Here is a 10,842-nt window from a genome sequence, read left to right as displayed (position 1 = left end):
CATGTCGGATATACGGATATACGGACATTTGTTGTGCATAATCGCAGGGATGCAAGAAAGAAATGTGTCCGAATACTTTGGCGGACTCCATGGTGGCTGGTTGGCGAAACCGAGGATGCGCTCGCTTTCAAGTTATTCGAGCAGCCCAGTCGGTGATAGCATGAACTTTGTTGTCATTCACTTCCACTCCTTCGGTCGACACTGTGTAGCCCAGGAAATTGGCCTTTTCAAACATGAAATTCGCTCCAGCCAGGCGACCAAGGCGCTTGCGAGCCCGGAACTTTCAAGGCGGCGGTAGTCCGAGGTTCATGGGCAAAAACAAGCAAAAAGGCTGCACATAACAAAGAAACCTATTCACGAGAGTCGAAATAACCAAAACAATGAGTGGGCAGATGATCGCACTAAACAGGTTCCGCGATCGTGCAAGTCCATAACTTGCACCAGCTCCTATCAAAAACGGTCGGATTAGTCCGCAACCGCCAAAGGTACAGTATTTTCCGCTAATCCGGACAAGTTCTGGTAAGGATCATGTGTTCAGAATTATATTTTTCCGCTGCAGGCAGAGGGCCAGATCGGTCAATTTAAATCTGCCTATTCTAGTTCTTGCTAACAGTACGACTACAAACAAACGAGTGTACATAAGGGGCCATGTCTGTACAAGCCATAGACACAAAACGAAAGCCTAAGGGGGGGCGTGGGTGGGTATCGTTCTCTACACGAGAGCCCGGGGTGGAAATGATCCAACGAACGACGATTATGGCGGCGGCTCAGATGGGCGAAAGCATATGCAGGTTGTGCAAGAGCATGGCGAGCATCAATAGAAGCGCAGAAAGCACGATTGAGTTGGAAACCAGCCACAGACAGCCAGTCATAGATAAAAAGTCGTCCTTTCACCGATTATTTTTCAAGCACTGGGATCATATCACGTAGGAAAATTTCGACTGTCTTAGGCCCCACACCCTTGAATTCCTGTAGGTGTGCTGATAGTTCATCGGTCGTTCGGGACTGTTCCAACAGAGCACCAAACGTGCTGTATTTTTCCTTGAGCGCGCTTGAAACGTCGAGTAATTTAGTTGCTGTTGAAAAATCATAGCGGACATAGTGCCCTCTATCTAACACCTCGACCAGCTTATCCCAGCCTGCGTTCAATATCGCTTCCGGTGATGTGATACCTTCCTGTACAAGCTCCTGGTACGCCCTCTTCGCCACGTCCTGCTGAATGGGTTTCCCAAATAACAGGGTGGCCAGGAACCATTTGAAGTACTCTGTCTCATGTCTCGATTCAAGATCAATACCCAGTTCTTTCGCATAAATCTTCTTCTGTGACATAGCTTCGTCGCAATGGCTCTGCATTTCACCACTAATGGAGTCTGCGGAAGTTGAAGTTGTTGGGTCAGGGTTCAGCACCAGAGATTAACTAACTACGACGTCATGGTGATGTCGCCCGCTCGTTTTACAGACCGCCAGATCCTTCATCGCTCATTAATAATGGTTGTTCCGGTAAGGCAGTTTTGCTGGCTCAGGTTCACGACTCTGATGGTCGGCTCCCCACAGCCCATTTCCCGGCTTGTTGTACCTCTGCGCGTCCTTCTGTACCCTAGAATACGATAGCCCACGACAGTAGATTGTTTCCCTTCGCCATCATGGGAATCAACATATTCACGTACATGTCACGCGTCCAATCCGCTACCGTCGTCTTCAGGATGTCTTCTCGATGAAACCCATCTGAAACTTCTTGCCATGTTAATGATCCTGTTGGAACAACGCCGATCACTGCCGAAATATGCGTAAACACACTACCGCGTTCCACGCGTTGTCATGGTAAATTGTATTAGGCCATACCTAATTAGGAATACGATTACTATACGATTACTATACGATTTTTTTGTAGACTATACGATTACTTTACGATTAGGTTCTCAATTTTGCGATTAACTTTACGAATAATAGAAAATTTTGACGGTACCGTAATCGTATCCCTACAGGAGTGTCCTTCGAACGTCATCAGGCTTGCAAAAGAACAATGCCTCGAAGGTATCCATAGTCAATTTTGTTGGTGTATGTAGCCTTCACCCAACCCGCAAAGATTCGATGAACTTTGCGGTTGATGCACCTTGCGTCTGCGTATGGTTGTATGATCGATTGTAGACGTCCCTGCCTAGCAAGGTTAGGCTGTATGCGTTGTTTACAACCGACGCAATTGAAGTATAGGACGCATTTGAGTGCCGGACGAGATCGAGCATCCTTTCCCTGGCTCCAGCGGCCAACGGTCGATTCTCTGGGTATGCAAGTGGGTTAATGCCTTGTAGTTCGTGATTTTCGTGTTCGGCAACAAGTTGAGCAACAATCCACATATCGTTCAACTGTTTCTTGAACCGCACCATCCACGGACAGTTGCAAAGGATGCTGCGGAACTCTTTCTGACGCGTGAAGCCATTTTCATCTGTAGCTCCTTTTGTCGGCGGCAGCCTTCGCGTGTTAGGCAATTTGGCGCATTTGGACAAAAGTACGAGCGACTTTTCTTTGTTATAGACGGCCCCATTTTTCACGGCAAAGTTATGACGGATCGCATAGGCGTTGGCGTACTCTCTTGCACACGCCGCTGATTGCAATTCCATCCCGAGATACAAAGCATGAACGTCGTTAGCATCCGGCGTAGAAGTTGTTTGAGATCCATATCTGTTCTAATATCCGTTCATTAACGTGTAGCCAAACGCGTCCTTCGAAAAAGACGCGTCTCGAATTGGAACGCGTCGGTTGCTGGGACAGCTTGTTTAGTAAAGTTCAGGGTAAGTCATTATGGTCGGTGCACAAATGGGTAAATTTTAGCGTATCCCAAAGGGGAATAGCGCATTGAAGGTCCATGATTCTCCTTATAATTATTTGATCTATCACAGAAGGCTGGTTTTCCCATGTATACATCATGGAATTTGATGAGACGGCGCATTGCATTTATGGGGCAGCTTCCAAGCATTTCTCTTTCGGACTAGCGTCGGTTGTCAATGGTGTACATCGGACAGGAAATTATTCATCTCTGTTGGAATTACCGTTTGCGTCGTAAGTTCCGAGTCCAATCTTGAACAACGCCGTTCGGTGGCGGCTACTCAGGTACTAACCGTCATGGAAGTCAACAATTCATATGACTTACGCGTCGGCAGGGTCTTTGAGTCAGAGGATAAAGTTAGACTATTTGTGAGTGCATATATAAGTTCTCTGACATAAATAATCACAATTAGAACCGTCAAGCCATGAACTTAAAATGTTGCTCTCGCAGGATATTACCTCTATCTCAAATCGCTTGGATAAACTCGGATTAATAATACTGACCGTAGGTAGAAACTAAGCAATCAAGTAATTTCAGTCTACCAGAAGTCCTTAGATTTATTCTCGCAGTTCTAACCTTGTGTTTCTCTAATTGAACGGTCAGGAGAAACCTGCAGCGGCGTTGCTCAACGTTAATATGTGCAATTATTACCCGCAATTCCTTAAAGGAGGATCGTCTAGAGCCACTCCGACAACCCATCCGTTCTGTCAAAGATACTGACACAAATTCTAGGTAGATATAAAATGAAGACTGGCTGTTTGAATATGTTGCTCACAATCGTCGGCGTCTATTTCGTCATCCTGCAATCTGATTCCTTTCTCAATCATTGGCAAATCTCTCAATTCCCTTTCAAGATATGCAGCGCTGACTCTATACCAATGGTCACCTTCCAAATCCCCATCATTAAATTTCTTTTCATCTTCAAGGATCTCATCTATCGCTCTCGCTGATCCGCTTTCATGCAAAACATGGCCAATAGCTAGACGGACATTGCAAAAGAGAGCAGCAGGAAGAGCATGATTTAGAGGTCCCTGACCAAACAAAAGCTCGTCACCATCATTATGGTGAAGAATCGTTTGAGGCAATAAATTCGCCCTGACTAATATTCTGATGCGATACTGCTTATCGTGGTATTGTATACCAAATCGATATTTATCGAATGCCTTATGAGACGGACTGTCTAATAGCAGTCCATTACTTGGATCATTGATGTGTTCGGTCAATAAAGTTTCCATGTATTCCCTATCTTGGCCTGCAAATATGGAAAGCAAATATCTTAAGCGCGAACGACTACTTGCACTGAATGGGATAATATGTGCCGCAGTAAGTGTTTCAGAGCCATGAGGGGGCTGCGGTGTACTGAGCGTAATTTCGCTGTCTTCCATCACGCCTCCCACAACAGAAAAAACGCCGTCACGTTCAAGCAACTATATAATTGAGCATTAGCGCGTTATGCTCTAACAACAAAGCATTTTTTGTAACCTTCTTCTTGAAATTCGCTTGATTCCTGGAAGCTGTACTTTCATCCGACGGCGTAGGAGTTTTTCCCTTCGCCTTCATGAGAATCAACATATTCACGTACATGTCACGCGTCCAATCCGCTACCGTCGTCTTCAGGATGTCTTCTCGATGAAACCCATCTGAAACGTCTTGCCATGTTAATGGTCCTGTTGGAACAACGCCGATCACTGCCGAAATACGCGTAAAGGATGCGCCGACCGGCGATAGTAGCTGCAAGAGGCACGCTATTTTCTCGGAAGTATCAGCTAAATAGTTCCATATGTGATCTGAGAGTGAGTGGGGACTGTAGCCCCTACCAAATAGAGCGAGAGCAATGGACGTGCGTCGGTTTCTGGCTTATTGGATATTCGAAAGTGAGAGGGAAACGCGAGAGTCGTAAAATTGCTACCAGCGCGTTAATTAAAGATTTCTGATTGGAATCGTTATCACGGGTACTCGAAGACATCGATATCTGGATTTTATAGTCCGCTGGAATCGGAGAACGAGGTGTTGTCGACATAATAAATGGAGTCGTGATGAAGGGCGCTGATCGGTAGACTGGCACGTCTGAGCCGCATCCTGTGCGCCTAACAAAGCTAAAGTAATATCTAACTTACGTCGCAGATTATTATCGCATCTCCGACAGACAGCAAACCGCACCGAATAGATGGCAACACCCTTACCCCAGTTTTGTTAGTGCAGATATAAATCCCTAAACCTTGTTGGATTGTTGTAGAATAACCAGTTTAAGACAATGGAGTCTTAATCATTTCGACGAATTTTCAGTGATATACCAGGTATCGAATTGGCTCTCAAATTCAGAAGCACGGTCACATGCCCGTCTTGTTTACCTGGGATGTTGCTGGATGTATGGACCAGCAATATTCGTTTATAACAAACATGTCCTGGAGTTCCAAGATCTAGAGGGCAATCATCATAGTCAGCAACGCCGGGACGAAAATGCTAGACAAAACACTGGCGTTTGTGCGGACTTAAATGACAAAGCTGCATAAGTCCGGGGAGGTAGATTTTAACTCCGATCGTCCACTACAGTCTGACCGTTCAGACTGCCCACACCTTGGCGCTGCTTCGTGTTCATAATATTAATAATGAACTGTTCGCAGTTATAATCGGCGGTCTCAATCTTTGAGCATGCCGTTGATTATAAAGCAATCACTGCTTATTCTGAACCCCCATAGTCCAAAAAAATGGGTTATTACATCTCTCTGCTGCCGCAATTATGGCCAGAGCAGCAATCAGGCCGTGTTGGTTACGAAATAGATGTTCCAGTCTAAAAATATATTTATATTGAACTAACTTACTAATATATCTAAAAGTCCATGGTCAGCTACCCTGCTATCTTTGATGTCTTCTCCACCCAGTGCGACTGATAATAATTGTTAACCTAGCTCCCTAAACCTTTCTTCCCTTCATGAGACCGGTGTGACCTTAGGCTTTCGTGCGGAGACCACAACATATTTGCAGATATGTCTTCCCCTATAACCAGCAACTCCAGCCACGGTGTTCACAAACCATGCTTCAAGTCCCAAGAGCGATACAATCAAATAGGGAATATATGCCATAACGAAGAAAAGTCGCAACATAGGTGTGACTTTCGTTGTCAGATCCTTTACCACAATTTCCTGAAATCCGACGTCCTGTAGGATCTGCTGTAAAACACCGGGACCAAACCGATCGTACCCTGGCATAGCCGCGTACTTGTTAACTTTATCAATGGAAACCTTGAGGCTTCTGCGTGCGGCATTAAGGTCCCCGTGCTCATACTCAAACATAGCAATCGAGCCTCCCGGCTTTAGTACGCGGAAGAATTCTTTTGCTGCTGCTTCAGGATCCGTGGCATGGACAAAAGTTTCCATTGTGTATACGCCGTCGAAAGATTCGTCAGCGAAGCCATCCAGGTGATGGTAGTCCATCTTGCGCGCAGTTACTGCGGCTTCGAGACCCTTTGCCTTGATATTGCGTTGCGCCTTCTCAACGTGGCGTGCGACAACATCAATGGCTTGAACACGGAGACCTCTACCAGCCAAATGAATGGCAACATGACCGACTCCACATCCGGCATCAAGCACGTTTGCGCCGATGTCAAGTCCGAGTGTGTCGAAGAGGCGGTCTTCCATCGCTCTCAGTGCTCTGCTGATCGGGAACGGCCAGTATGTATCTGCTTCGTAATACCCATAGTGCCGTGTATCCCCTAAAACAAACCGATAGCCTATTCTTGATTCGAGAGAGGCATAGTACTTTTGTAGCAATCGATTGGAGTTTATGCGTGGTTCTTGATCGGATGCAGTCATTATGATAACTAAGAATGCGCTTTTTTCAGGTTGCGCAATAGCGAGGAGGAGGAGGAGGAGGAGGAGCAGCAGCAGCAGCAGCAGCGCTATAAAGGTAGTTTGCGGTTACGATCTACTTTCCGTAAGTTATTACTGGCACGCGTAGATGAGTTTGTAGTGGGAAATCTGGTGTAACAGTCGGACAGAGGTATAACACTTTCGCGTCTGAGCCCATGCTTCTTCCTTGAACTTACACAGTTGACGCAACGATATCAATTATACAATGCGCCATTATGTTGAATTGAGGTAATGTTACCTGTCCTCCCTTAACTTCTCGGCGACCTTCTGGGTTCCCAGTAATTAAATGTCCATCAGACATTACAAGTGTCAGCCTCACGTCAAGTGCCTTCATTCAGAAGTTTAAACAGCCTTAGTTTAAGCCCTGCTCTAGGACTCTCTGAGAGGCACCCTGCAGATTTCTTTCCTGACACACATATTTTTATATCCGGACCTAGACGAGCCCCGCCGGACGGGCTTTTGCTTGTAAACCTGCTGACCCTATCTGGCCGTGCGAATTTCATCAGAAGTCGTGTTTGGAGTTCCCCAGGTTAGCTGCTGAGGACAAGACTGAGATAAGCACATTTGCGACGCATCAAAGTTCCGTCTATACGACATGCACCTACAAGTGCTCTTTGATTATGCAGCAGGTTTGCGTTCGTTGGCTTCAGGTTTACTTTAAAACGTTCCTTGTCCCGGATCGCCCATACTCGTCTGGCGCTCCCGGATCCGTTCTCGGTGTCCTTGCAGCGGACAATGACGGGAGGTATTTGTAATCAGACGAAAGGCATAGAAAGAGAAAAAGCCCTCGGTCTGGTGCGGAGAGGACGCGGGTAATGATGAATAAGAATTTCATGCCGGCCAGGTCTGTCACCACACCTCGGTTTTTCATTCCACGATTAAATCATATCTCACACCCTGTCTTGTAAACAATTAATGCTTTATTGTTCAACTGTTTTCTATCGTTCTCTACACTACTGAACCGCTGGCCTGATTTTCACTCTATTCCTCACCCTCAATCTTCATCGTCCTCTAGCAATAACTTCCCACTCTTTTATTTTCAACTCGGTCCCTAATTTTGGCCACATATGCTGCTTCTAATTACTAGTTCTACGCATAAATATTTTTCGCATTTTTTTGCCCATAAATTTGGTTGTGTCGCTCCATTGTTTCCAATTCGGCGTCTCCAACTCTTAAATATGCACCCGCGGTCAATCATGTCCGCACCACAACACATTAAGATTGCAACGCTAGCTCATTGAGTATTAACCACATCGCCTCCGGCTGAAGGCTTTCGTGCTGAGACCGCGATATATCTGCCGAAATGTCTTTGCCGATAAGCTAGAGCTCCAGAGACAGTGTTCACAAACCAAGATTCAAGCCCAAGCAGCCTTATAAACAGGTAAGGAATAAATGCCATAACGAAAAAGAGCCGCAACATAGGCGTCACATTGATCGTATAATCCTTCACTACGACGTCTTGAAACCCGACATCCTCTAGGATGCGTTGCAGCGCCCCTGGGCCAAACTGCTCGAGCGCCGGCATAGCTGCATACTTGTTGAGTTCCTTCCCATACACCACCATCTTGTCGGGTACGGCATTGAGGTCCACATGGTCATACTCGTGAAGTACAAGCGACCCTCCGGGCTTTAGCACGCGGAAGAATTCCCCTGCTGCTGCTGCAGGATCCGTGGCATGGACAAAAGTTTCCATTGTGTATACGCCGTCGAAAGATTCATCGTCGAAGCCGTCCAGGTGGTGGTAGTCCATTTTTCGTACGGTGGCCCTGTCTTCGAGACCGTACGCCTTGATATTGCGTTGTGCCCTCTGAAGATGGCGGTCGACAACATCAATGCCTTGAACGCGGAGACCTCTGCGCGCCATATGAATGGCAACATGACCGATTCCACATCCAGCGTCAAGCACTTTGGCACCGCTCTCTAGTCCGAGTGAGTCGAAGAGGTGGTCTTCCATCGCTCTTAGCGCTTTACCGATAGGGAATGGCCAATAAGTATCCCGGTCGTAATAACCAAAGTGCCGTGTACCGCCTAACACGAGCCTATAGCCTATTCTCGATTCGAGAGAGCCATAGTAATCCTGTAGTGGCCGATTTGGATTGATCAGTGCTTCTTGATCGGACGAAGGCATCATGCAATATAAGGCAAACAATGCGTATTCAGGTTCGCATCCCAAAAAGCAGCGACGATGGCAGTATATAAAGCCCATCGGCAGTTACAATATGGGGGGGATGGCGACATGCCCGCTCGGCTGAGTTTCTTAGCAGAATTGACGCTTCTCTTGTGCGACCATACGCCGTCGGGCCGAACAAACACTTTCCCCGCATCTGAGCTCGTGCTTCTTCGTCCTTGGACTTCACAATTGACACAAATCCATGCAACACCTTAAGTTTGAGCATTGATCTTTGTGATATGTGTACCAACACAATAAATTCTCTGCTTCGGTACCAGGCGAAACCACTTCCAAAATCCCAGTGGTTTATTGGGACATCGCTAGAGTGGAGAGAGACGAAAGACGCTACCTCCGACAGCGGGGAGCTTGGCGTTGTGAACCCTGAAAGATAAACCAGGTGTGTGCAAACTTGTGCCACCAGCCGTTGGAGAATCGAAACAACCGACTTGACTTAGAGTGCTCGGTCGCCAGAGTCAAATATCGTGAATTTGCGAACTTTAACGTCCCAACCCATTGTCCCCTTTCCCAGTTTGAGCACTCTGTAACAGAGTATGACTGTCAGGTTATGACCGAAAGGTTTGAGTCCTGAATGAATCCGGACCATTCTGAAAGGTTTTGTGCCATCCCGAAGTTGTGTGTTGACACGTCAGGTTAGGGTCCGGCATTCGGCGTTGCGACCTCCTTCCAAATTTTATCCGGATCCAGGCCGTGACTCTGCGTGCCTGCTCAAAAGGGTATCCAACAACGAGACGGGTATAATGTATTTAAAGGGGATCAAAGTAGGGCTTCAGGGTAACAATGAGAGACTAATTCTAATAAGTCAACCGATGCCATAATGATATTCGGCAGAATATAGTTATTATATTTTTATTACAATTATTTTTGCACGCCATCCATCAACATCAACATTCTAATCGTTTCGCCTTTCATCGCATTACCTCTAAACCCGTCTCCACCAAACCAACGTGATTGTCCCTATAAGCCGTCGCATGCTAAGTACAGCCATAAGGTCTGTTAACACACGTCAGCTACCACACCTCTTATCCCTGCTCCGTATATCTCACAGCTCGATCTTACCTGTTCCGAACACAAATTGTAAAAACTGTTCGCTGTAGTACCCTATATCTGCTATCGTCACCGATTTGACCGCTCTGTTCCATGACGCGCCGCCGTCTCCTTGGCAGTATGATCTTTGGCGATGATTGTAATACTATGTTTCCATGACTTTACAGCCAATCGATGGAACCCTTACATGTGTGCCACGTAATTAAACCATTTGTCCAATCTAGTGTTATTCACTGGCACCGAGTCGTAGTCACAATTGTAGTGATTGCACACTATACAATTTCATAAGGCGCTAACTGTGCGAGCGCTGTATTGTCCCATAATTTATATGCTTCATACCTTAGACTCTTAACATCAAGCTCCAAGATGTCAGTGTCTATGCCAGCGTTCGTTACGAGCTGAAGAGCCACGGGAGGCAACTTATTTATCTCAATCAATGCCGCCCCGTCCAAGGTAATCACGTTGGTTGAGACTCTCTTCACCAGAGAACAATGTGTGCACACAATTAATGCCGTAATCATTACTATGGCCGACGACAAAGCTCTCATGCCCATAATCTTCATTGAATTTGATGCAAATGCTCTGCTTGTGGATCAAACGGACGGACATAACAATGATCTTGAAAATATTTGTTTTGGGTCGTTGCAATACATTTTGCATCTACATTTTCGCGACTTAGTAATGTCTTATCCTCCAACTTTGGCGTTGTGGGAAAATATCGCTCACTTGCATTGCACCGCATGTGGCCGCACGGCTAATGCCGGCTGCTAAAGGTCAAAAACCTCATCACATGAGAATTAACTTTCATTTTAACACTAAATCTCCGCTCTACTAGGTCTTGATGCCGCTTTGTAAACCAAGGCTGCGATTTCAACATTCTTCACGACCTTCTTGAAGTTTTCTTGCAGATGACG

The 10,842-nt window shown here is 46.2% G+C and overlaps 6 protein-coding genes across 6 annotated transcripts; all 6 read right to left on the bottom strand.

The window, feature by feature from the left end:
• Nucleotides 1–535: 535 nt before the first annotated feature.
• Nucleotides 536–1,370, bottom strand: V1513DRAFT_446366 (uncharacterized protein). The gene has a single exon (XM_066898256.1). The coding sequence runs from the start codon at nt 1,351–1,353 to the stop codon at nt 898–900; it is 456 nt and encodes a 151-aa protein (XP_066752988.1). The 5' UTR covers nt 1,354–1,370; the 3' UTR covers nt 536–897.
• Nucleotides 1,371–1,840: 470 nt separating this feature from the next.
• V1513DRAFT_113769 (uncharacterized protein) lies at nt 1,841–2,708 on the bottom strand. Its single transcript, XM_066894133.1, has one exon. The coding sequence runs from the start codon at nt 2,616–2,618 to the stop codon at nt 2,070–2,072; it is 549 nt and encodes a 182-aa protein (XP_066752987.1). The 5' UTR covers nt 2,619–2,708; the 3' UTR covers nt 1,841–2,069.
• A 700-nt stretch (nt 2,709–3,408) lies between these two features.
• Nucleotides 3,409–4,866, bottom strand: V1513DRAFT_446356 (uncharacterized protein; the record flags this gene model as incomplete). The annotated part of the gene is given in 3 exon segments (XM_066898255.1): nt 3,409–4,251; nt 4,307–4,678; nt 4,689–4,866. Coding segments are annotated over 3 exon segments (1,077 nt in total), but the record flags the coding sequence as incomplete, so codon positions are not given.
• Nucleotides 4,867–5,610: 744 nt separating this feature from the next.
• Nucleotides 5,611–6,703, bottom strand: V1513DRAFT_446354 (S-adenosyl-L-methionine-dependent methyltransferase). Its single transcript, XM_066898254.1, has one exon. The coding sequence runs from the start codon at nt 6,634–6,636 to the stop codon at nt 5,755–5,757; it is 882 nt and encodes a 293-aa protein (XP_066752985.1). The 5' UTR covers nt 6,637–6,703; the 3' UTR covers nt 5,611–5,754.
• A 1,224-nt stretch (nt 6,704–7,927) lies between these two features.
• On the bottom strand, nt 7,928–8,821 carry V1513DRAFT_380664 (S-adenosyl-L-methionine-dependent methyltransferase; the record flags this gene model as incomplete). The annotated part of the gene is made up of 1 exon (XM_066895045.1): nt 7,928–8,821. The coding sequence occupies one exon, from the start codon at nt 8,819–8,821 to the stop codon at nt 7,928–7,930; it is 894 nt and encodes a 297-aa protein (XP_066752984.1).
• Nucleotides 8,822–9,704: 883 nt separating this feature from the next.
• Nucleotides 9,705–10,612, bottom strand: V1513DRAFT_446350 (uncharacterized protein). The gene has a single exon (XM_066898253.1). It carries the CDS (start codon nt 10,489–10,491, stop codon nt 10,201–10,203), a length of 291 nt encoding a protein of 96 aa, XP_066752983.1. The 5' UTR covers nt 10,492–10,612; the 3' UTR covers nt 9,705–10,200.
• Nucleotides 10,613–10,842: the final 230 nt, after the last annotated feature.

This window comes from Lipomyces chichibuensis (genome assembly GCF_038497645.1).
Source record: "Lipomyces chichibuensis strain CBS 12929 unplaced genomic scaffold V1513scaffold_20, whole genome shotgun sequence".
Classification (NCBI taxonomy): domain Eukaryota; kingdom Fungi; phylum Ascomycota; class Lipomycetes; order Lipomycetales; family Lipomycetaceae; genus Lipomyces; species Lipomyces chichibuensis.
This window is presented reverse-complemented; position numbering and strand designations above follow the sequence as displayed.

Excerpts from the sequence above, each read along its gene's own strand:
- V1513DRAFT_446366 (XM_066898256.1), bottom strand. The coding sequence starts at position 1,353 with ATGCAGAGCCATTGCGACGAAGCTATGTCACAGAAGAAGATTTATGCG.
- V1513DRAFT_113769 (XM_066894133.1), bottom strand. The coding sequence starts at position 2,618 with ATGGAATTGCAATCAGCGGCGTGTGCAAGAGAGTACGCCAACGCCTAT.
- V1513DRAFT_446354 (XM_066898254.1), bottom strand. The coding sequence starts at position 6,636 with ATGACTGCATCCGATCAAGAACCACGCATAAACTCCAATCGATTGCTA.
- V1513DRAFT_446350 (XM_066898253.1), bottom strand. The coding sequence starts at position 10,491 with ATGAAGATTATGGGCATGAGAGCTTTGTCGTCGGCCATAGTAATGATT.